General features: G+C 42.9%; 1 protein-coding gene across 3 annotated transcripts in view; it reads right to left on the bottom strand.

Moving 5' to 3' along the window:
- The window catches only part of LOC106612181 (glutamate receptor 3), a 219,292-nt gene that overhangs the window by 86,282 nt on the left and 105,510 nt on the right, over positions 1-27,500 (bottom strand). For all 3 annotated transcript variants that reach the window (XR_014378839.1, XM_045724147.2, XM_045724148.2), the window contains exon 4: positions 19,389-19,576. Coding sequence is in view for 2 of the 3 variants with exons in the window: in XM_045724147.2 (XP_045580103.1) it covers positions 19,389-19,576 (188 nt within the window). In the remaining variant the exon portion in view is untranslated. The remainder of the gene's footprint in view (positions 1-19,388; positions 19,577-27,500) is intronic.

Raw genomic sequence — 27,500 nt, forward strand, 5'->3', positions numbered from 1 at the left:
TTAGCGACAATGAGCTACAGTTGGATCAGTGACACCATTGATGTCATCAATGACATTAGCCAAGTGTCTACCCTCTGTTGCCATAGATATCTCTCTCTCTCTCTTTCTCATATATGCATTTGGCATACAGCAGTGTTTTCAAGCTCAGTGCAGAACAAACAAAAACCTACCCCATAAACAAAAACACAACACAATGCAGACTCTGAATCTCTAGACACATGAATGGGTGAATCCTACACAGTTTCCACAATACCCCTCTGCAGCTTAGCAGGTACAGGGCTACAGAAGGCCATTTTGGCTCCAACATGGCTGCCCTCCCAGCCCTCAACAAGCAGCAGCATGTGTTTCTATCAACCCCCAAAGACTCCTCAGTTCTTCCTCCCTCCCTCTCTGCCCCCTACTTTCCTCCATCTCTTCCTTGCACATATGGCGGTCTCTGCCTAGCTAGCTGACTGCGTGTCTTTGAACAGCTTGTGAGCCCTGGGCCTGTCCCAGACTCCATTCATACAGGCCTCCCTCTCTGTCTCTCTGTGATCGCTGGAGACGGGCAGGTGTCTGTGTGTGTGAGTGTGCGCGCGCGTGTGTGTGTGTGTGTGTGTGTGTGTGTGTGTGTGTGTGTGTGTGTGTGTGTGTGTGTGTGTGTGTGTGTGTGTGTGTGTGTGTGTGTGTGTGTGTGTGTGTGTGTGTGTGTGTGTGTGTGTGTGTGTGTGCGTGTGTGAGAGTGTGTGAGAGTGCGTGCAAGAGTGTTTTCTGCCTTTAAGCTGACTCCAGCAGAGATGAAAAAAGCCCAGGAGGGGAGAGAGTTACGCCTGAATGGAGAAAATAAGAGGCAGAACACAACCACGCATTCACAGACTCAGAACACACACATGCATTCACAGACTCAGAACAAACCCACGCATTCACAGAATCAGAACACACCCACACATTCACAGACTCAGAACACACCCACGCATTCACAGACTCAGAACACACACATGCATTCACAGACTCAGAACAATCCCACACATTCACAGACTCAGAACACACACACGCATTCACAGACTCAGAACACACACACGCATTCACAGACTCAGAACACACACATGCATGCGCAGACACACACACACACACACACACACACACACACACACACACACACACACACACACACACACACACACACACACACACACACACACACACACACACAATATGACTTTAAGTAGAACTAAAGTGTGATGAATGGTGATAGAGTGATAAAATAAATACATTCTGTTAACTGTCCTCATCAGTGAATGATCCTCTTAACCCTTCTGTAGTCCTAACATTCTGTATACTCCCCTTGTCCTCAGGGTAAAAAATGACCCGCCTTCACTAAACCCCTAAAATAAAGCAGCTTAATTGAATTTTAAACACCAAATCTAATTTACATGAAGAAACAACCTGTCATTCATCACAAGCTTGGTGAATATCTGGGTTTTCCCTCTTCACAATGCAGAAAGACTGCATTCAATCAGTGGACACGACTTGTTCTTATTGCAACACACCTGTCATAATTGTTTTCTTTACTAATAACTTTTCATGTTCATAACTGTGCACTCTCCTCAAACAATAGCATGGTATTCTTTCACTGTAATAGCTACTGTAAATTGGACAACGCAGTTAGATTAACAAGAATTTAAGCTTTCTGCCAATATCAGTTATGCTATGTCCTGGGATATTTTCTTGTTACTTACAACCTCATGCTAATCGCATTAGACTACGTTAGCTCAACCGTCCCACAGGGGACCCACCAAACCTGAAGAAGTTCTAAAGCAGAGGTTTATTATTGTTATTATTATTGCTAAAGGTACTGCATAGGTGTAAAAATACATTTTTAGCAAGAGATAGCACTTGTATAGCCTGAGAAAGTAGCAGAAATGTGCAGAAAGTAGTTTTGAATGCATTTTATTGAAGGGAACAATAACAGTCTTGAACTTTTTTGGCAACATAGTGATGTATTCTTATATACTGTACAATGTGGAAGTCATCTACAAAATACTAGTCTTCTCCCATTTTTTAACCATTGCCAACACCCACAGGGGTATAAACAACAACAATAAATAAGAATAAAATAAGATAATAGATCCAAAACAAAAACGTGAAGAACATAAATCAATCAACTCTAATTAGCACATGTAGGACAGTATGCAAGTATGTGTGCATGGACTTTGCAGATGTATTTCTCCCATGTGCAGCACATAGTATTTGTTTTACAGTCCTTCTTTGGGGGGCAGAAGTGGCATCTCCTCCTCTTGCCTGCCCCAGCTGCAGCCTCAGGTGGATCAGGACAAGATTCAGCCCCCTGAACAGCTTTCACAAGCTCTGCAGAGGCTGCTGTGTGGGGGAGGTGCTCCCTTCTTTGAATGTGTGGGGTTACAAGTGCCTTTCCCAGCTGCTCCAGGAACACCCTCATCTTGTTCTGCTTATCAGGCATCAAGGTAGCGTTGTTCTTGTTCCATATCACGAAGGCATTGTATGAGGACACATCAATGATGTTATGGAAGATGACCAGGGGCCAGCGGGCAGTCATCCTCCTGCAGCTGTAAGTTCCAATCACCTTGTCCAGGTTGTCCACTCCTCCTTTGTTGTGGTTGTAGTCCAGGATGATGGCTGGCTTCCTGTCCTCACGGTCACTGATCTCAGCCGTTTTGTGCAGTGTGCTCAGGAGGACCACATTCTTGTTCCTCTTTGGGAGGTAAGAAACTAGAGTGGTGGTGGGGGTGAAGGCAAACTTTGATGAGAAGGCCTCTCTCCCACTTGTTGCGAGGAGTGCAGGGGCGAGCTCAGGCTTGTTCTCTCTAACTGTGCCAACCATGGTGATCTTCCACTTCAGGAGCTGCTGGCTGAGTTCAATCAGTAGCACACATAGTCTCAATTTCTCATTGTGTGTGTGTGTGTGTGTGTGTGTGTGTGTGTGTGTGTGTGTGTGTGTGTGTGTGTGTGTGTGTGTGTGTGTGTGTGTGTGTGTGTGTGTGTGTGTGTGTGTGTGTGTGTGTGTGTCTTTGTGGTTTTTGTGGTGTGTAAATGATTTTACAAATGACCCTAAGACAATCTTTGTATCCTGGTGGTGTATAGCTTTCATGGAAATATGAACAACGGAGATGTTTCACTTTTTCTAATGTTTGGGTCACTCTAGGAAAAGTCATCAAATTTCAAGTTGAAAAAATATCATTTAAGGGGTTCTCTGCTGTTAAACATAGTGGCGGGTCATTTTTTACCCTTAACCCTCCTGTTATTAAGTTCGTTTCATGTTAATTAATTCTGTGTTCCCGGTCCAAAATGACCGCCCCATTATAGCTGATTACAAATCCATAATAATATATATATATTATAACCTAATCTTGTATTAGATTTTTTTAACAACTTTAGATCTTGTGAACATTACAAGTTTTGAACTTCTATTTGCTATTTATGGCCTGTAGGCCTCATTGACCTGAGCTCATACAACTCGTTAACGAGTAAAAAAATTCATAATGTATGGATTATTCTGACTATAACAAATACTCAGATGAAACATATTGTGCTATTTATCACACACTACTTTGTGTCAAAGTTTAACACGGACTCTCTCCTCCTCACCAGTGTCATGATCAAAGATATAATCAAGAGCCTCACATACAGTATATCGTTTGGTCATTGTATTGCCACAGAATGAAGGCCAAAAAAAAAAGCTTTATATACCAGAGCTGCGAGAAAAGTTCTATATATTATTAAAACAATGTTGCAATTGTTTGTGATAATGACAACAGGTGTGGTTCCCATATGGGAAAGATTCTATTGGGGAAAGGTTCCCGTGGGGGTTGCCATGGAAGCTAAGAAGGGGAGTAAGGTGTGTGTGTGTGCTCAAACACACATGCATGTGGGGGTCTGGGAGAAGAAGTGTGTCCATCTGATGAATGGGCATGTGCCTGAACTAAATTTTATACACTAATTGTAGTCTCACTCACTCATTTCTAATGACCGGTCATTTTTGACTGGGAACACCACAGGTGTACAAAAGTTAAATAAAACACCCAAAATGTAATGAAAATCATCAAAATGTATTTTGTGTGTTCAGATGCCCTGTGTGGACAAAGTCTCAGGACCTTATGACAATCAGATTAAATGAACTACATTTTTCAGAGAGAAAACTTGTAAATCGGTCAAATTCAACCAGAACACAGCAGGAGGGTTAGGACAACACAAGGGTTAAATACCTTCTGTTAACTGTCCTCATCAGTGGATGATGATTAAAATACATTCTGTTAACTTAAATACAGTGGCTTGTGAAAGTATTCACCCCCTGGGCATTTTTCCTATTTTGTAGCCTTACAAACTGGAATTAAAATTGATTTTGGGGGGGGTTTGTATCATTTGATTTATACAACATGCCTACCACTTTGAAGATGCAAAATATGTTTTATTGTGAAACAAATAATAAATAAGACAAAAAACAGAAAAATTGAGCGTGCATAAATATTCGCCCCCCAAAATCAATACTTTGTAGAGCCACCTTTTGCAGCAATTACAGATGCAAGTCTCTAGGGGGATGTCTCTATAAGCTTGGCACATCTAGCCACTGGGATTTTTTAACATTCTTTAATGCAAACTGCTCCAGTTCCTTCAAGTTGGATGGGTTCCGTTGGTGTACAGCAATCTTTAAATCATACCACAGATTCCCATTGGATTGAGGTCTGGGCTTTGACTAGTCCATTCCAAGACATTTAAATGTTTCCCCTTAAACCACTTGAGTGTTGCTTTAGCAGTATGCTTACGGTCATTGTCCTGCTGGAAGGTGAACATCCATCCCAGTCTCAAATCTCTGGAAGACTGAAAGAGGTTTCCCTCACGAATTTCCCTGTATCTAGCGCCATCTATCATTCCTTCAATTCTGACGAGTTTCCCAGTCCCTGCCGATGAAAAACATCCCCACAGCATGAGGCTGCCACCACCATGCTTCACTGTGGGGATGGTGTTCTCGGGGTGATGGAGGGTGTGGGGGTTTGTGCCAGACATAGCATTTTCATTGATGGCCAAAATGCTCAATTTAATCTAATCTGACCAGAGTACCTTCTTCCACATGTTTGGGGAGTCTCCCACATGCCTTTTGGCAAACACCAAACGTGATTGTTAATTTTTTTCTTTAAGTAATGGCTTTTTTCCGGCCACTCTTCCGTAAAGCCCAGCTCTGTGGAGTGTATGGCTTAAAGTGGTCATATGGACAGATACTCCAATCTCCGCTGTGGAGCTTTTCAGCTTATCTTTGGTTTCTTTGTTGCCTCTCTAATTAATGCCCTCCTTGCCTGGTCTGTGAGTTTTGGTGGGTGGCCCTCTCTTGGCAGGTTTGTTGTGGTGCCATATTCTTTCAAATTTTTATAATGGATTTAATGGTGTTCCATGGGATGTTCAAAGTTTTGAATAATTTTTAGAACCCAACCCTGATCTGTACTTCTCCACAACTTTGTCCCTAACCTGTTTGGAGAGCTCCTTGGTCTTCATGGTGCCGCTTGCTTGGTGGTGCCCCTTGCTTAGTGGTGTTGCAGACTCTGGGCCCTTTCAGAACAGGTGTATACATACTGAGATCATGTGACAGATCATGTGACACTTAGATTGCACACAGGTGGACTTTATTTAACTAATTATGTGACTTCTGAAGGTAATTGGTTGCACCAGATCTTATTTAGGGTCTTCATAGCAAAGGGGGGGAATACATAGCACACACCACTTTTCAGTTTTTAATTATTTTATAATTTTTTGAAACAATACATTTTTTTCATTTCACTTCACCAATTTGGAATATTTGTGTATGTCCATTACATGAAATACAAATAAAAATCAATTTAAATTACAGGTTGTAAACAAAATAGGAAAAACGCCAAGAGGATGAATGCTTTTGCAAGGCACTGTACCTTCTGTTATCTGTCCTCATCAGTGGATAATGATATGCCTTCTGTTATCTGTCCTCATCAGTGGATAATGATATGCCTTCTGTTATCTGTCCTCATCAGTGGATAATGATATGCCTTCTGTTATCTGTCCTCATCAGTGGATAATGATATACCTTCTGTTTTCTGTCCTCATCAGTGGATAATGATATGCCTTCTGTTATCTGTCCTCATCAGTGGATAATGATATTCCTTCTGTTTACTGTCCCTCAACAGTTGGTGCAATGCTACATACATTATCCATGACATCATCACAACAGTGGATTGTTCTTCAGTATGAATCACAGTCATTGGAATGAGTCAGAGGATGTGTTCCTACTGGCACCCTATTTACTATACAGTGCACTACTTTTGACCAGGGCCTCATAGGGATCTGGAACAATAGGGTGCCATTTGGAACACTTCCAGAGAGAGTAGTTGTACCTTATCCATTAAGTTGTGAGGGAAGCCTCACCATTGGATTAATTTAGCTGCAGTGCAGTGCAGCGTATTGACGGCAAACTACAGAGTTGGTTCGTCTGCACTGATCATCACAGAATATACAGACCTTTATTATGTGTCCTATCTGCACTCTTCACAGCAGCAACAAAACAAGCCCATTGAGACTTCTATCTGCTCTGCAATAGCATGACAACAGCATGACAACAGCAGGCCAATGGCACAACGAAGAGACAACTCTGGGCCAGAGTGTGTGCAGGCCTTTGACCTGTCATACAGCAGAGCCCATTGAACCCCTGTCATACAGCAGAACCCATTGAACCCCAGTCCTACAGCAGAGCCCATTGAACCCCTGTCATACAGCAGAACCCATTGAACCCCAGTCCTACAGCAGAGCCAATTGAACCCCAGACCTACAGCAGAACCCATTGAACCCCAGTCATACAGCAGAACCCATTGAACCCCTGTCCTACAGCAGAGCCCATTGAACCCCAGACCTACAGCAGAACCCATTGAACCCCAGTCATACAGCAGAGCCCATTGAACCCCTGTCCTACAGCAGAGTCCATTGAACCCCAGTCATACAGCAGAGCCGATTGAACCCCTGTCCTACAGCAGAGCCCATTGAACCCCTGTCATACAGCAGAGCCCATTGAACCCCAGTCCTACAGCAGAGACCATCGAACCCCAGTCCTACAGCAGAGCCCAACGAACCCCTGCCCTACAGCAGAGCCCATTGAACCCCAGACCTACAGCAGAGCCCATTGAACCCTTGTCATACAGCAGAACCCATTGAACCCCAGTCCTACAGCAGAGCCCATTGAACCCCAGTCCTACAGCAGAGACCATTGAACCCCAGTCCTACAGCAGAGCCCAACGAACCCCTGCCCTACAGCAGAGCCCATTGAACCCCTGTCATACAGCAGAACCCATTGAACCACAGTCATACAGCAGAGCCCATTGAACCCCTGTCCTACAGCAGAGCCCATTGAACCCCAGTCCTACAGCAGAGACCATTGAACCCCAGTCCTACAGCAGAGCCCATTGAACCCCAGTCCTACAGCGGAGCCCATTGAACCCCAGTCCTACAGCAGAGACCATTGAACCCCAGTCCTACAGCAGAGCCCAACGAACCCCGGTCTTACAGCAGAGCCCAACGAACCCCTGTCATACAGCAGAGCCCATTGAACCCCAGACCTACAGCAGAGACCATTGAACCCCAGTCCTACAGCAGAGCCTAACAAACCCCTGTTCGGTACACCCTAGGAGGCTAGAGTTACAGAATAATGGTACACCACAGGAGGATAGAGTTACAGAATAATGGGACACCACAGGAGGCTAGAGTTACAGAATAATGGTACACCCTAGGGGGCTAGAGTTACAGAATAATGGGACACCCTAGGGGGCTAGAGTTACAGAATAATGGGACACCCTAGGGGGCTAGATTTACAGAATAATGGTACACCCTAGGGGGCTAGAGTTACAGAATAATGGGACACCCTAGGGGGCTAGAGTTACAGAATAATGGTACACCCTAGGGGGCTAGAGTTACAGAATAATGGTACACCCTAGGAGGCTAGAGTTACAGAATAATGGTACACCCTAGGGGGCTAGAGTTACAGAATAATGGGACACCCTAGGAGGATAGAGTTACAGAATAATGGTACACCCTAGGGGGCTAGAGTTACAGAATAATGGTACACCATAGGAGGCTAGAGTTACAGAATAATGGTACACCCTAGGGGGCTAGAGTTACAGAATAATGGTACACCCTAGGAGGCTAGAGTTACAGAATAATGGTACACCCTAGGGGGCTAGAGTTACAGAATAATGGGACACCCTAGGAGGATAGAGTTACAGAATAATGGTACACCCTAGGGGGCTAGAGTTACAGAATAATGGTACACCATAGGAGGCTAGAGTTACAGAATAATGGTACACCCTAGGGGGCTAGAGTTACAGAATAATGGTACACCATAGGAGGCTAGAGTTACAGAATAATGGTACACCCTAGGGGGCTAGAGTTACAGAATAATGGTACACCCTAGGAGGCTAGAGTTACAGAATAATGGTACACCACAGGAGGATAGAGTTACAGAATAATGGTACACCCTAGGGGGCTAGAGTTACAGAATAATGGTACACCCTAGGGGGCTAGAGTTACAGAATAATGGTACACCACAGGAGGCTAGAGTTACAGAATAATGGTACACCCTAGGAAGCTAGAGTTACAGAATAATGGGACACCCTAGGAGGCTAGAGTTACAGAATAATGGTACACCCTAGGGGGCTAGAGTTACAGAATAATGGTACACCACAGGAGGCTAGAGTTACAGAATAATGGTACACCCTAGGAGGCTAGATTTACAGAATAATGGTATACCCTAGGGGGCTAGAGTTACAGAATAATGGGACACCCTAGGGGGCTAGAGTTACAGAATAATGGTATACCCTAGGGGGCTAGAGTTACAGAATAATGGGACACCCTAGGGAGCTAGAGTTACAGAATAATGGTACACCCTAGGGGGCTAGAGTTACAGAATAATGGTACACCCTAAAATAGGGGTCTAGACAGGGTGCAGTCCAGCTGCTTTGGAGTCATCACTGAGGCTTTGGCAAAATTAGTCCAATCAGCTGAAGTTTAGACACCCCATGATGAGGCGACGGAACTGTGTGCATGTTTGTGAGTTTGCTTGTGCATGTTTGTGAGTGTGCCTACTGCTACCCTGGAGGGAGGTGAAGGACTGTGTTGAGTGCCTCCTCTCTTCTTAAACGCTACAGTAAATTAACAAAGGAAAATACTGAGGGGTGTTGGGGGGGGGGGGGGGATTACACCAGAGAGAAAACCCTCATTAAATACCAGCATAGAGACATTGAGTGAATTCACATCAAAATGCTGAGAACACATGCAGATTAGTACTATTATAGGTAGTAAATCTGTTAAGGATACAGCCATTAAAATGTCTGAGTACAGTATATTCTCTACTGATGCTTTTAAAAGCTGATGCTTATCCTGAACTGAAAGAATAGAGGTTAAATAGATCTTTTTTGTTGTTGTACAATTTCCCCGAGAATTATCGAGTAAGGACATTTAGCGGCACGACGATAATAAAATTAGACACAATAAATGTATACCGAAAGCAAGAATTAATTTATTACTCCGGGTATCGAATTAGACTGAAACTAATACTCATTGAGAGGATATTGTAAAGCAGGGAGAAACCAATATAATATAGCTAAATTAAATGATACCAACGAGTGGAATACAATGAGAGGGGTATTATGCAGTGTAGAGGCATTAAGCCCAGAGAGGAGGAAGGCAGGGGGGACTTACTGGTCTGAGCCCAAACCCCAAACCACACGACTAACAACTTTGGCCACATTATGGAACACAAAGCCTTCACTCTCTCATCCTGGAATATCCAAGGCCTGAGGTCATCTGCCTTTGGCCTAAAGAGCAGGAACCCGGACTTCGCCCCCAAAAATTTAAATACAGAAATTGTTATTCTACAAGAACCATGGTATAGAGGAGATGGACGCACTGGTTTGTCCTCTGGGTTACAGAGAGCTGATAGTCCAAGTGATGCAGCGGTCCAAGGTACTGCATCTCAGTGTTAGAGGCATCACTACAGACACCCTGGTTCGAATCCAGGCTGTATCACAACCGGCCGTGATTGGGAGTCCCATAGGCATTGTCCGGGTTTTGCCCGGGTAGGCCATCATTGTAAATAAGAATTTGTTCTTAACTAACTAACTTAAAAATGGTGCTGGAAGAAATGGCAGCAGTTTTACGGCGCCCAACCAATTGTACTATTATGTGTTTTCTTCACGTTATTTGTAACTTATTTTGTACATAATGTTTCTGCAACCGTATCTTACAGCAAAAAAGAGCTTCTGGATATCAGGACAGTGATCACTCACCTCAGATTAGACAAAGATTTATTCTTCAATAAGCAGGACACACAGGCCATACTCCTGACACCCGACAAGGCCAACATTCCAGTTATTTGCAAGAGGAAGAGACGCAGGTACAGAGGACACAGAGCAGGGTGCCTCGTAAGGATCTGCAGACGGTGAGTGGGAAAGCTGCCGTTACCGTTAATATTACTCGCCAACGTGCAATCATTGGACAATAAATTAGACGAGGAACGATCACGAATATCCTAATGGGACATCAAAACTGTAATATCCTATGTTTCACGGAATCGTGGCTGAATGACGACATGGATTTTCAGCTAGCGGGATATACGCTGAACCGGCTAGATGGAACAGCACACTCCGGTAAGACGAGGGGGGGCGGTCTGTGCATATTTGTAAACAACAGCTGGTGCACGAAATCTAAGGAAGTCTCTAGATTTTGCTCGCCTGAAGTAGAGTATATTGTGATAAATTGCAGACCATACTACTTGCCCAGAGAATTTTCAGCTATATTTTTCTTGGCTGTTTATTTACCACCACAGACTGAGGCTGGCACTAAGACTGCACTCAGTCAGCTGTATAAGGAAATAAGTAAACAGGAAACCACTCAAACAGAGGCAGCGCTCCTAGTGGCTGGAGACTTTAATGCAGGGAAACTTAAATTAGTTCTACCTAATTTCTATCAACATGTTAAATGTGCAACCAGAGGGGAAAAACATTCTAAATCACCTGTACTCCACACACTGAGACGCATACAAATCTCTCCCTCGCCCTCCATTTGGTAAATCCGAAAACAACTCTATCATCCTGATTCCTGCTTAAAAGCAAAAGTTAAAACAGGAAGCACCAGTGACTCGGTCTATAAAAAAGTGGTCAGATGAAGCAGATGCTAAACTACAGGACTGTTTTGCTATCACAGACTGGAACATGTTCCAGGATTCTTCCGATGGCATTGAGGAGTACACCACATCAGTCACTGGCTTTATCAATAAGTGCATCGAGGACGTCATCCCCACAGTGGCTGTACGTACATACCCCAACCAGAAGCCATGGATTACAGGCAACATTCGCACTGAGCTAAAGGGTAAAGCTGCTGCTTCAAGGTGCGGGACTCTAACCCGAAAGCTTATAAGAAATCCTGCTATGCCCTGCGACGAACCATCAAACAGGCAAAGCGTCAATACAGGGCTAAGATTGAATCATACCACACCAGCTTCGACGCTCGTCTTATGTGGCAGGGCTCGCAAACTATTACATACTACAAAGGGAAGCACAGCCGCTAGCTGCCCAGTGACACGAGCCTACCAGACGAGCTAAATCACTTCTATGCTCGCTTCGAGGCAAACAACACTGAGGCATGCATGAGAGCATCAGCTGTTCCAGATGACTGTGTGATCACGCTCTCCATAGCCGACGTGAGTAAGACCTTTAAACAGGTCAACATTCACAAGGCTGCGGGGCAAGATGGATTACCAGGACGTGTGCTCCGGGCATGTGCTGACCATCTGGCAGGTGTCTTCACTGACATTTTCAACATGTCCCTGATTGAGTCTCTAATACCAACATGTTTCAAGCAGACCACCATAGTCCCTGTGCCCAAGAACACGGAGGCAACCTGCATAAATGATTACAGACCCGTAGCACTCACGTCCGTAGCCATGAAGTGCTTTGAAAGGCTGGTAATGGCTCACATCAAAACCATTTACCCAGAAACCCTAGACCCACTCCAATTTGCATACCGCCCAAACAGATCCACAGATGATGCAATCTCTATTGCACTCCACAATAGCCTTTCCCATCTAGAACAAAAGGAAAAAAACATTTGAGAAAGCTATTCATTGACTACAGCTCAGCGTTCAACACCATAGTACCCTCAAAGCTCATCACTAAGCTAAGGATGCTGGGACTAAACACCTCCCTCTGTTACTGGATCCTGGACTTCCTGACTGGCCGCCCCCAGGTGACGAGGGTAGGTAGCAACACATCTTCCACGCTGATCCTCAACACTGGAGCTCTCCAGGGGTGTGTGCTCAGTCCCCTCCTGTACTCCCTGTTCACCCACGACTGCATGGCCAGGCACAACTCCAACACCATCATTAAGTTTACAGACGACACAACAGTGGTAGGCCTGATAACTGACAACGATGAGACAGCCTATAGGGAGGAGGTCAGAGACCTGGCAGTGTGGTGCCAGAATAATAACCTATGCTTTAATGTAACTAAGACTAAGATTTGATTGTGGACTACAGGAAAAGGAGGACCGAGCATGCCCCCATTCTCATCGACGGGGCTGTAGTGGAGCAGGTTGAGAGCTTCAAGTTCCTTGGTGTCCACATCACCAACAAACTAGAATGGTCCAAACACACCAAGACAGTCGTGAAGAGGGCACGACAAAGCCTATTCCCCCTCAGGAAACTAAAAAGATTTGGCATGGGTCCTGAGATCTTCAAAAGGTTCTACAGCTGCAACATCGAGAGCATCCTGACTGGTTGCATCACTGCCTGGTACGGCAATTGCTCAACCTCTGACCACAAGGCACTACAGAGGGTAGTGCATACGGCCCAGTACATCACTAGGGCTAAGCTTCCTGCCATCTGGGACCTCTACACCAGGGGGTGTCAGAGGAAGGCCCTAAAAATTGTCAAAGACCCCAGCCACTCCAGTCACAGACTGTTCTCTCTACTATCGTATGGCAAGCGATACCGGAGTGCCAATTCTAGGACAAAAAGGCTTCTCAATAGTTTTTACCCCCAAGCCATAAGACTCCGGAACAGGTAATCAAATGGCTACCCGGACTATTTGCTCTGTGTGCCCCCCCAATCCCTCTTTTACGCTGCTGATACTCTCTGTTTATCATATATGCATAGTCACTTTAACTATACATTCACGTACATACTACCTCAATTGGCCCGACCAACCAGTGCTCCCGCACATTGGCTAACCGGGCTATCTGAATGGTGTTCCGCCACCCACCACCCGCCAACCCCTCTTTTACGCTAGTGCTACTCTATTCATCATATATGCATAGTCACTTTAACCATATATACATGTACATACTACCTCAATCAGCCTGACTAACCGGTGTCTGTATGTAGCCTTGCTACTTTTATAGCCTCGATACTGTATATAGCCTGTCTTTTTACTATTGTTCACCTAATACCTTATTTGCACTATTGGTTAGAGCCTGTAAGTAAGCATTTCACTGTAAGGTCTACACCTGTTCTATTCGGCACACGTGACAAATATTTTTGATTTGATTTGACTTGCCTGGTTAAATAAAAATAATAAAGAAAATAATCCCACCAAACTAGCACGCGTAAAACAGGGAAGGGACTCAGGGGGTATGTATAGAGCAGACCTAACCCACTCCATTAAATTAATCAAATCTGGAGCATTTTATATCTGGTTAGAAATAAATAAGGAAAGGTTCTCAACAGAGAAAAATGCCCTGCTGTGTGCTACCTAAATCTCCCAACTAGAATCCCCATACTTTAATGAAGACAGCTTCTATATCCTAGAGGGGGAGATGAACCATTTCCAGACCCAGGGACATGTACTAGTCTGTGGTGATCTAAATGCCAGAACTGGACAAGAAACTGACACCCTCAACGCACAGGGGGATAAACACCTACCTGGAGTTGACACCCTTCCCTCCCCCTAGACACAACTACGACAACATAACCAACAAAAACGGGTCAAAACACCTGCAGCTCTGTCGCTCACTGGGTCTGTACATAGTCAATAAAAGGCTTCTAGGGGACTCCTACGGTAGGTACAACTATAGCTCATCTCGTGGCAGAAGCACTGTAGACTACTAAATAGGCATCGAAGCTGAGAAAACTGCATGATATTAGGCAATGCTATAGATGGAAATAGGATAGTGTAGAAACCAACCAAAAAAACATTGGCCAACAACAAATTCAATTTCTCCTAGACAACTTCCTGAAAAAAATATTTCCCTAAAGCAGCTAACATATCAAATTTAAATTCCGTCAGAAAACTGAAGAAAATTAACAACAATGAGAAATGGTTTGATGAAGAATGCAAAAATGTAAGAAATTGAGAAACCTATGCAAACAAAAACAGAGACCCAGAAAACCTTAGTTTACGTCTTCACTATGGTGAATCACTAAAACAATAGAGAAATACACTACGGAAAGAGAGTGAACAGCATGTCAGAAATCAACTCTATGTGATTGAAGAATCCATAGAATCTAATCACTTCTGGGAAAATTGGAAAACACTAAACAAACAGCACAACAATTACTGTGGAATGTGCGTCAAACGCAATCTCGGAAAATTCCTCTGCAGCAAAATCAACAGCAGACAACATTTCCTGTGCCTCAACACAATCCTGTCTCGGCGCTCCATGGACAATTCCTTCGACCTCCTTGCTTGGTTTTTGCTCCGATATGCACTGTCAACTGTGGGACCTTTTATGTGACCTGTTTCAGGAAGCTAGGCGTATGTGACAGGTCACTACCTCACAGGAGAGTCGTTTGAAAGTAAACTTTTTTTTATCAGAATAGTTTTTTTGAGTAAAGATGCCATCTCGAACATGTGAACTTTCATGTGCCTTAACAACAAACTTGTATACCATCTGTAAATACATTTTTTTTTTATTACGAGCCTAGTTGGTTAAGCCACAGGAAAAAGTCAGCAACCTTCCCGCTAGCCATGATTGGCTGAGAGAATGAGTAGGCTGGACATGTCGAGAGATGAGTTTGGATTGGTCTGCCATACAGCACGATTCTGTCTATTTGAGCTGGTCAGTAGGTAATCCTGTCTAACGTGGCTTTTTAAAAAAAATAAGAATCGCGTATTGAAACTTAACAAAAGACTTGACTATGTATCGATTTCAATAGAACTTCTCTCATCTGAGTGTGACAGAGCGCAGAATAACAGATGAATTTACGAATGCTCAACACCGGTTGAATATGGCCGGTGTCAGTAAACGTAATTCAATTGTTGCCAGGAGCACAATTACAGTCACCAATGCTCTGGATAACATGAAAACAGCCTAACCAGCTTTAGTAAAATGGTCAGAGTTTGGGTAGGGGCTAAAGCTTAAGATGATTTTCATGGCATTGTACACGGTCAGTGTGAACCAGAGTGACTTGACACAAGAACGGAAACGACACAGGTCGTCTTATTGAAAGGGGTTGCAGTCTGCCGTGAAGCATTCATCCATGGGTGGGGTCTAGCTACAGTTTCAGATATTATACATTTCAAATTTGGTCAGAAAGTAGTTTTCATTACAAGTTAAAGCATACTGTTAGCTAACTAGCTGACGTTAGATGACTGGCTCGCTAGCTAACATTACGTTTATGATCTGTGTGTAATAAGTTATCTGAGAATGCCATTTCGCATGGCTAGTTATAGCCTAATGTTAGCTAGCTAACTACCTAACATGGAAGCTATTTGGTTAACCTTAGCTAGCTATGACACTCAGTTTATATTGCCAGTACTCTATGGACTGGGATTATGCTTCATTGTTTAGCTAGCTAGCTAATGTATAAACATCAGAGCCCAAGTTAAAGCTGACTGTTAGCTAGCTAGTTGATGATAGATGGCTGGCTCGCTAGCTAACGTTACTTTTATGATCTGTTTGTAGTAATGTTATCTCAGAATGCCATTTTGCATTGCTAGTTATAGCCTCATCAAGCAGCGCTTCAGAAAGACCAGAGTCAACACTTTGTCTGAGATTGCTGGTGTTGTGAATGACAGCACTGGGACAGGTGTCAACATCCCATAGCTGGTTGGACTGGAGGATGGTACGGTGCTGGTGGAAAGCTATGGTTGGCAACAACACCTGACTGCGTACTTCAGGCCGCTGCCACAGATCAAGCAGTATGAGGTGATTCTTCTTATCTAAACTTGGGAGGTGAATTGATGTTGTGCAAGGTTGTAATGTCTTAATATTTTTTGTTATTTCCTGTTTTACAGCTTCAATGCTCTGGAGTCTGGTGTCGTTGTCGCCAAGGAGTGTTCAGACTCAGTCGGGACCAGGTTCCAGCTGCTGGGCAACGCTGACATCCTTCCTCCCATAGATGGTCTGCCTGTAAAAGCACCACCTGGACTGGACACAGCTAGACAAACGTATATTTTTGAGAAGATCAGGGAGTTTTGCGATGAAGAGGCTACGGACATCACATGCCCTGCACCAAAGTCAAGGGCAGAACAGAAACAGGCTTTTTGAATATAGATTCCCTTATTCATGTGTGGTTCGGACGGACCAGTCATCAGCACCATCTGCAGTGCCTCTATTCAAATGACTCTCTGCTACCAACGTTTCTGATACTATTGTATTTAAATCCTGCTGCTCAGCCACTTTACCCCAGATCGTATGCATATAACTACCTCTTCTATCACTGATATTGTTATTGATATTGTTCTTTTACATACTGTAAATTATTTTTAATTATATTGACACTGTCTATTTCTGATATTGCTACTATGCAAGTAACCATTTGTCTGTACCCTTTACACCTTCTGTAGAGACCCATCCACTGGGCAAGATGTGGCTGGGGGTTATAGCTTTTCTTTCACATGACACATCAATTTAGACAAGTGTGTCTGGGTAGGCACCATCTAATATTTATACCATTTTTTATCTGGACACTTTGTTTACCTGGAATTGTTCCTTATTGTAGACTACTACCACTTTTAGTCGTAATCTTTACTACACTACTCACTGTTTAGCACATGACCTCACATGTGAATCCTTAAAGAAATGGGTGGGGCTAAGGCTTAAGAGGGGGTGAACAATGCTGAATGGTGTAGACAAAGCCACTTATGTAAATAAGGTATTTTTGTTTTTCCCTTTTCATTCTTTTTCTTTCTATTCTAAAAACCTGTTTTTTCGCTTTGTCATTATGGGGTATTGTGTGTAGATTGATGAGGACATTTTTTATGTGGAAAAGGGAAGGTGTCTGAATACTTTCTGAATACGCTGTATATCAGTGAATTGGTGAGTGCACCAGAACAGTCTGCAGCACCCGGCCTCACCCTTCTGGACTTGGAAATCAAATGTCTACAGATTATCTGGTTCATCTGTCCCCAACCAAGTAGGGCCTACGGCAGCACCTAGATCTTCTGCACAGATTCCGTCAGACGTGGGTCATGACAATGATTCTCAGTAAGAAAAAAATGGTGTTCCAAAAAAGGGTTCAGTAGCCAGAACAACAAATACAATTTATTTCTAGACACTGTTGCCCTAGAACACACAAATAATTATGACACAGACAAGGAAATTTCCCAGCTCCTAACCAACCCGCGATAACATCTGCTAAATATGTGTACGTGACCAATAACAGATTTTGAACTCGGCCTAAACATCAACACCACAGGTAACTTCCACAAGGCTGTGAATGATCTCAGAAACCAGGCAAGAAGGTCCTTCCATGCCATGAAAAGTAACATATACAGTGGCTTGCGAAAGTATTCTCCCCGCTTGGCATTTTTCCTATTTTGTTGCCTTACAACTTGGAATTAAAATAGATTTTTGGGGGGTTTGTGTCATTTGATTTACACAACATGCCTACCACTTTGAAGATGCAAAATATTTTTTGTTGTGAAACAAACAAGAAGACCAACTATTCACCCCCCCAAAGGCAATACTTTGTAGAGCCACCTTTTGCAGTAATTACAGCTACAAGTCTCTTGGGATATGTCTCTATAAGCTTGGCACATCTAGCCACTGGGATTTTTGAACATTCTTCAAGGCAAAACTGCTCCAGCTCCTTCAAGTTGGATGGGTTCCGCTGGTGTACAGCAATGTTTAAGTCATACCACAGATTCTCAATTGGATTGAGGTCTGGGCTTTGACTAGGCCATTCCAAGACATTTAAATGTTTCCCCTTAAACCACTTGAGTGTTGCTTTAGTAGTATGCTTAGGGTCATTGTCCTGCTGGAAGCTGAACCTCCGTCCCAGTCTCAAATCTCTGGAAGACTGAAAGAGGTTTCCCTCAAGAATTTCCCTGTATTTAGCTTCATCCATCATTCCTTCAATTCTGACGAGATTCCAAGTCCCTGCAGATGAAAAATGATGTTCTCGGGGTGATGAGACGTGTTGGGTTTGCGCCAGACATAGCGTTTTCCTTGATGGACAAAAAGCTCAATTTTAGTCTCATCTGACCAGAGTACCTTCTTCCATATATTTGGGAAGTCTCCCACAAGACTTTTGGTGAACAACAACATGTTTGCTTATTTTTTTCTTTAATTTAAGTAATGGCTTTTTTCTGGCCAGTCTTCCGTAAAGCCCAGCTCTGTGGAGTGTACGGCTTAAAGTGGTCATATGGACAGATACTCCAATCTCCGCTGTGGAGCTTTGCAGCACCTTCAGGGTTATCTTTGGTCTCTTTGTTGCGTCTCTAATTATTGCCCTCCTTGCCTGGTCCGTGAGTTTTGGTGTGCGACCCTCTCTTGGTAGGTTTGTTGTGGTGCCATAATCTTTCCATTTTTTTAATAATGGATTTAATGGTGCTCCATGGGATGTACTTCTGTTTGGAGAGCTCCTTGGTCTTCATGGTGCTGGTTGCTTGGTGGTGCCACTTGCTTGGTGGTGCCACTTGCTTGGTGGTGTTGCAGACTCTGGGGCCTTTCAGAACAGGTGTATATATACTGAGATCATGTGACAGATCATGTGACACTTAGATTGCACACAGGTGGACTTTATTTATTTATTTACTATTCTGAAGGTAATTGGTTGCACCAGATTTTAGTTAGGGGCTTCATAGCAAAGGGGGTGAACACATATGCACGTACCACTTCTCCGTTTTTTACATTGTTTTAATTTTTTGCAACAAGTTATTTTTTTAAATTAACTTCACAAATGTTGACTATTTGGTGTATGTCCATAACATGAAATTAAAATAAAAACCCATTTAAATTACAGGTTGTAATGCAACAATATAGGAAAAATGCCAAGGGGAATGAATACTTTTGCAAGGCACTGTACTGAACATACATATAAACGCAACATACCCCATAGTGGAATTTTGTTTGTAGAACATTTTCGAAAAAGTATAAACAATTTAAAGCTGAAATGTCTTGAGTCAATAAATATTCAATAAAGCCCTAACCTGTTCTAGGATAGTGTTGATCCTGTCCACCTCACAGTCGATGACGTAGCGTTTCTCCTGCCTCCTGTCCATCTCCTCGATGATCCGTTTGAACTCTGCTGCGTCCGTGATGCTCCCCACAGACCGAGCCGTCACCTGCCAATTGTTGGTCACTGCTGACTCCATGATGGCCTGAAGGATAGAGAAACCTAGAGAGAGAGAGAGAGAGAGAGCGAAAAAGAACCAGAGCTGTTTATCATAAGTGCAATCAACTAAGGAAGGTGCTTAATGTATAATGTGTTTAAAGTGGCATTAGGTCATGTGTCCCCATTACAATCTGAAATAACTGTAGATGTCCTTCTGCATTGACCAGACAACATCTCATGAAGACGAGGGGTGGGTGTGGAGGAGACCAGAGCAAGGATTCACATCTCCATGTTATTAACTAGAGGAGGGCTGATGATCTCCATGTTATTAACTAGAGGAGGGCTGATGATCTCTATGTTATTAACTAGAGGAGGGCTGATGATATCTATGTTATTAACTAGAGGAGGGCTGATGATCTCTATGTTATTAACTAGAGGAGGGCTGATGATCTCCATGTTATTAACTAGAGGAGGGCTGATGATCTCTATGTTATTAACTAGAGGAGGGCTGATGATCTCTATGTTATTAACTAGAGGAGGGCTGATGATCTCTATGTTATTAACTAGAGGAGGGCTGATGATCTCTATGTTATTAACTAGAGGAGGGCTTATGATCTCTATGTTATTAACTAGAGGAGGGCTGATGATCTCCATGTTATTAACTAGAGGAGGGCTGATGATCTCTATATTATTATCTAGAGGAGGGCTGATGATCTCCATGTTATTAACTAGAGGAGGGCTGATGATCTCTATGTTATTAACTAAAGGAGGGCTGATGATCTCTATGTTATTAACTAGAGGAGGGCTGATGATCTCTATGTTATTAACTAGAGGGAGGGCTGATGATCTCTATGTTATTAACTAGAGGAGGGCTGATGATCTCCGTGTTATTAACTAGAGGAGGGCTGATGATCTCTATGTTATAAACTAGAGGAGGGCTGATGATCTCCATGTTATTAACTAGAGGAGGGCTGATGACCTCCATGTTATTAACTAGAGGAGGGCTGATGATCTCCATGTTATTAACTAGAGGAGGGCTGATGATCTCCATGTTATTAACTAGAGGGAGGTCTGATGATCTCCATGTTATTAACTAGAAGGAGGGCTGATGATCTCCATGTTATTAACAAGAGGAGGGCTGATGATCTCCATGTTATTAACTAGAGGGAGGTCTGATGATCTCTATGTTATTAACTAGAGGAGGGCTGATGATCTCCATGTTATTAACTAGAGGAGGGCTGATGATCTCTATGTTATTAACTAGAGGAGGGCTGATGATCTCCATGTTATTAACTAGAGGAGGGCTGATGATCTCCATGTTATTAACTAGAGGAGGGCTGATGATCTCCATGTTATTAACTAGAGGAGGGCTGATGATCTCTATGTTATTAACTAGAGGAGGGCTGATGATCTCTATGTTATTAACTAGAGGAGGGCTGATGATCTCTATGTTATTAACTAGAGGAGGGCTGATGATCTCCATGTTATTAACTAGAGGAGGGCTGATGATCTCTATGTTATTAACTAGAGGAGGGCTGATGATCTCTATGTTATTAACTAGAGGAGGGCTGATGATCTCCATGTTATTAACTAGAGGAGGGCTGATGATCTCCATGTTATTAACTAGAGGAGGGCTGATGATCTCTATGTTATTAACTAGAGGAGGGCTGATGATCTCTATGTTATTAACTAGAGGAGGGCTGATGATCTCTATGTTATTAACTAGAGGGAGGGCTGATGATCTCTATGTTATTAACTAGAGGAGGGCTGATGATCTCCGTGTTATTAACTAGAGGAGGGCTGATGATCTCTATGTTATAAACTAGAGGAGGGCTGATGATCTCCATGTTATTAACTAGAGGAGGGCTGATGACCTCCATGTTATTAACTAGAGGAGGGCTGATGATCTCCATGTTATTAACTAGAGGAGGGCTGATGATCTCCATGTTATTAACTAGAGAGAGGTCTGATGATCTCCATGTTATTAACTAGAGGGAGGGCTGATGATCTCCATGTTATTAACAAGAGGAGGGCTGATGATCTCCATGTTATTAACTAGAGGGAGGTCTGATGATCTCTATGTTATTAACTAGAGGAGGGCTGATGATCTCCATGTTATTAACTAGAGGAGGGCTGATGATCTCCATGTTATTAACTAGAGGAGGGCGGATGATCTCTATGTTATTAACTAGAGGAGGGCTGATGATCTCCATGTTATTAACTAGAGGAGGGCTGATGATCTCCATGTTATTAACTAGAGGGAGGTCTGATGATCTCCATGTTATTAACTAGAAGGAGGGCTGATGATCTCCATGTTATTAACAAGAGGAGGGCTGATGATCTCCATGTTATTAACTAGAGGGAGGTCTGATGATCTCTATGTTATTAACTAGAGGAGGGCTGATGATCTCCATGTTATTAACTAGAGGAGGGCTGATGATCTCTATGTTATTAACTAGAGGAGGGCTGATGATCTCCATGTTATTAACTAGAGGAGGGCTGATGATCTCTATGTTATTAACTAGAGGAGGGCTGATGATCTCTATGTTATTAACTAGAGGAGGGCTGATGATCTCTATGTTATTAACTAGAGGAGGGCTGATGATCTGTATGTTATTAACTACAGGAGGGCTGATGATCTCCATGCTATTAACTAGAGGAGGGCTGATGATCTCCATGTTATTAACTAGAGGAGGGCTGATGATCTCCATGTTATTAACTAGAGGGAGGTCTGATGATCTCCATGTTATTAACTAGAGGGAGGGCTGATGATCTCCATGTTATTAACAAGAGGAGGGCTGATGATCTCCATGTTATTAACTAGAGGGAGGTCTGATGATCTCTATGTTATTAACTAGAGGAGGGCTGATGATCTCCATGTTATTAACTAGAGGAGGGCTGATGATCTCCATGTTATTAACTAGAGGAGGGCTGATGATCTCTATGTTATTAACTAGAGGAGGGCTGATGATCTCCATGTTATTAACTAGAGGAGGGCTGATGATCTCTATGTTATTAACTAGAGGAGGGCTGATGATCTCTATGTTATTAACTAGAGGAGGGCTGATGATCTCTATGTTATTAACTAGAGGGAGGGCTGATGATCTCTATGTTATTAACTAGAGGAGGGCTGATGATCTCCGTGTTATTAACTAGAGGAGGGCTGATGATCTCTATGTTATAAACTAGAGGAGGGCTGATGATCTCCATGTTATTAACTAGAGGAGGGCTGATGACCTCCATGTTATTAACTAGAGGAGGGCTGATGATCTCCATGTTATTAACTAGAGGAGGGCTGATGATCTCCATGTTATTAACTAGAGAGAGGTCTGATGATCTCCATGTTATTAACTAGAGGGAGGGCTGATGATCTCCATGTTATTAACAAGAGGAGGGCTGATGATCTCCATGTTATTAACTAGAGGAGGGCTGATGATCTCCATGTTATTAACTAGAGGAGGGCTGATGATCTCTATGTTATTAACGAGAGGAGGGCTGATGATCTCCATGTTATTAACTAGAGGAGGGCTGATGATCTCCATGTTATTAACTAGAGGGAGGTCTGATGATCTCCATGTTATTAACTAGAAGGAGGGCTGATGATCTCCATGTTATTAACAAGAGGAGGGCTGATGATCTCCATGTTATTAACTAGAGGGAGGTCTGATGATCTCTATGTTATTAACTAGAGGAGGGCTGATGATCTCTATGTTATTAACTAGAGGAGGGCTGATGATCTCCATGTTATTAACTAGAGGAGGGCTGATGATCTCCATGTTATTAACTAGAGGAGGGCTGATGATCTCTATGTTATTAACTAGAGGAGGGCTGATGATCTCCATGTTATTAACTAGAGGAGGGCTGATGATCTCCATGTTATTAACTAGAGGGAGGTCTGATGATCTCCATGTTATTAACAAGAGGAGGGCTGATGATCTCCATGTTATTAACTAGAGGGAGGTCTGATGATCTCTATGTTATTAACTAGAGGAGGGCTGATGATCTCTATGTTATTAACTAGAGGAGGGCTGATGATCTCCATGTTATTAACTAGAGGAGGGCTGATGATCTCCATGTTATTAACTAGAGGAGGGCTGATGATCTCTATGTTATTAACTAGAGGAGGGCTGATGATCTCCATGTTATTAACTAGAGGAGGGCTGATGATCTCCATGTTATTAACTAGAGGGAGGTCTGATGATCTCCATGTTATTAACTAGAAGGAGGGCTGATGATCTCCATGTTATTAACAAGAGGAGGGCTGATGATCTCCATGTTATTAACTAGAGGGAGGTCTGATGATCTCTATGTTATTAACTAGAGGAGGGCTGATGATCTCCATGTTATTAACTAGAGGAGGGCTGATGATCTCTATGTTATTAACTAGAGGAGGGCTGATGATCTCCATGTTATTAACTAGAGGAGGGCTGATGATCTCTATGTTATTAACTAGAGGAGGGCTGATGATCTCTATGTTATTAACTAGAGGAGGGCTGATGATCTCTATGTTATTAACTAGAGGAGGGCTGATGATCTGTATGTTATTAACTACAGGAGGGCTGATGATCTCCATGCTATTAACTAGAGGAGGGCTGATGATCTCCATGTTATTAACTAGAGGAGGGCTGATGATCTCCATGTTATTAACTAGAGGGAGGTCTGATGATCTCCATGTTATTAAATGATCTCTATGTTATTAACTAGAGGAGGGCTGATGATCTCCATGTTATTAACTAGAGGAGGGCTGATGATCTCTATGTTATTAACTAGAGGAGGGCTGATGATCTCTATGTTATTAACTAGAGGAGGGCTGATGATCTCTATGTTATTAACTAGAGGGAGGGCTGATGATCTCTATGTTATTAACTAGAGGAGGGCTGATGATCTCCGTGTTATTAACTAGAGGAGGGCTGATGATCTCTATGTTATAAACTAGAGGAGGGCTGATGATCTCCATGTTATTAACTAGAGGAGGGCTGATGACCTCCATGTTATTAACTAGAGGAGGGCTGATGATCTCCATGTTATTAACTAGAGGAGGGCTGATGATCTCCATGTTATTAACTAGAGAGAGGTCTGATGATCTCCATGTTATTAACTAGAGGGAGGGCTGATGATCTCCATGTTATTAACAAGAGGAGGGCTGATGATCTCCATGTTATTAACTAGAGTGATGATCTCCATGTTATTAACTAGAGGAGGGCTGATGATCTCCATGTTATTAACTAGAGGGAGGTCTGATGATCTCCATGTTATTAACTAGAAGGAGGGCTGATGATCTCCATGTTATTAACAAGAGGAGGGCTGATGATCTCCATGTTATTAACTAGAGGGAGGTCTGATGATCTCTATGTTATTAACTAGAGGAGGGCTGATGATCTCCATGTTATTAACTAGAGGAGGGCTGATGATCTCCATGTTATTAACTAGAGGAGGGCTGATGATCTCCATGTTATTAACTAGAGGAGGGCTGATGATCTCTATGTTATTAACTAGAGGAGGGCTGATGATCTCCATGTTATTAACTAGAGGAGGGCTGATGATCTCTATGTTATTAACTAGAGGAGGGCTGATGATCTCCATGTTATTAACTAGAGGGAGGGCTGATGATCTCTATGTTATTAACTAGAGGAGGGCTGATGATCTCCGTGTTATTAACTAGAGGAGGGCTGATGATCTCCATGTTATAAACTAGAGGAGGGCTGATGATCTCCATGTTATTAACTAGAGGAGGGCTGATGACCTAAAGGTTATTAACTAGAGGAGGGCTGATGATCTCCATGTTATTAACTAGAGGAGGGCTGATGATCTCCATGTTATTAACTAGAGGGAGGTCTGATGATCTCCATGTTATTAACTAGAGGGAGGGCTGATGATCTCCATGTTATTAACAAGAGGAGGGCTGATGATCTCCATGTTATTAACTAGAGGGAGGTCTGATGATCTCTATGTTATTAACTAGAGGAGGGCTGATGATCTCCATGTTATTAACTAGAGGAGGGCTGATGATCTCCATGTTATTAACTAGAGGAGGGCTGATGATCTCCATGTTATTAACTAGAGGAGGGCTGATGATCTCTATGTTATTAACTAGAGGAGGGCTGATGATCTCTATGTTATTAACTAGAGGAGGGCTGATGATCTCTATGTTATTAACTAGAGGAGGGCTGATGATCTGTATGTTATTAACTACAGGAGGGCTGATGATCTCCATGCTATTAACTAGAGGAGGGCTGATGATCTCCATGTTATTAACTAGAGGAGGGCTGATGATCTCCATGTTATTAACTAGAGGGAGGTCTGATGATCTCCATGTTATTAACTAGAGGGAGGGCTGATGATCTCCATGTTATTAACAAGAGGAGGGCTGATGATCTCCATGTTATTAACTAGAGGGAGGTCTGATGATCTCTATGTTATTAACTAGAGGAGGGCTGATGATCTCCATGTTATTAACTAGAGGAGGGCTGATGATCTCCATGTTATTAACTAGAGGAGGGCTGATGATCTCTATGTTATTAACTAGAGGAGGGCTGATGATCTCCATGTTATTAACTAGAGGAGGGCTGATGATCTCTATGTTATTAACTAGAGGAGGGCTGATGATCTCTATGTTATTAACTAGAGGAGGGCTGATGATCTCTATGTTATTAACTAGAGGGAGGGCTGATGATCTCTATGTTATTAACTAGAGGAGGGCTGATGATCTCCGTGTTATTAACTAGAGGAGGGCTGATGATCTCTATGTTATAAACTAGAGGAGGGCTGATGATCTCCATGTTATTAACTAGAGGAGGGCTGATGACCTCCATGTTATTAACTAGAGGAGGGCTGATGATCTCCATGTTATTAACTAGAGGAGGGCTGATGATCTCCATGTTATTAACTAGAGAGAGGTCTGATGATCTCCATGTTATTAACTAGAGGGAGGGCTGATGATCTCCATGTTATTAACAAGAGGAGGGCTGATGATCTCCATGTTATTAACTAGAGGGAGGTCTGATGATCTCTATGTTATTAACTAGAGGAGGGCTGATGATCTCCATGTTATTAACTAGAGGAGGGCTGATGATCTCCATGTTATTAACTAGAGGAGGGCTGATGATCTCCATGTTATTAACTAGAGGGAGGTCTGATGATCTCTATGTTATTAACTAGAGGAGGGCTGATGATCTCCATGTTATTAACTAGAGGAGGGCTGATGATCTCTATGTTATTAACTAGAGGAGGGCTGATGATCTCCATGTTATTAACTAGAGGAGGGCTGATGATCTCTATGTTATTAACTAGAGGAGGGCTGATGATCTCTATGTTATTAACTAGAGGAGGGCTGATGATCTCTATGTTATTAACTAGAGGGAGGGCTGATGATCTCTATGTTATTAACTAGAGGAGGGCTGATGATCTCCGTGTTATTAACTAGAGGAGGGCTGATGATCTCTATGTTATTAACTAGAGGAGGGCTGATGATCTCCATGTTATTAACTAGAGGAGGGCTGATGATCTCCATGTTATTAACTAGAGGGAGGTCTGATGATCTCCATGTTATTAACTAGAAGGAGGGCTGATGATCTCCATGTTATTAACAAGAGGAGGGCTGATGATCTCCATGTTATTAACTAGAGGGAGGTCTGATGATCTCTATGTTATTAACTAGAGGAGGGCTGATGATCTCCATGTTATTAACTAGAGGAGGGCTGATTATCTCTATGTTATTAACTAGAGGAGGGCTGATGATCTCCATGTTATTAACTAGAGGAGGGCTGATGATCTCTATGTTATTAACTAGAGGAGGGCTGATGATCTCTATGTTATTAACTAGAGGAGGGCTGATGATCTCTATGTTATTAACTAGAGGAGGGCTGATGATCTGTATGTTATTAACTAGAGGAGGGCTGATGATCTCCATGCTATTAACTAGAGGAGGGCTGATGATCTCCATGTTATTAACTAGAGGGAGGTCTGATGATCTCTATGTTATTAACTA

Source organism: Salmo salar, chromosome 09 (genome assembly GCF_965601325.2).
Source record: "Salmo salar chromosome 09, fSalSal1, whole genome shotgun sequence".
Lineage (NCBI taxonomy): Eukaryota > Metazoa > Chordata > Actinopteri > Salmoniformes > Salmonidae > Salmo > Salmo salar.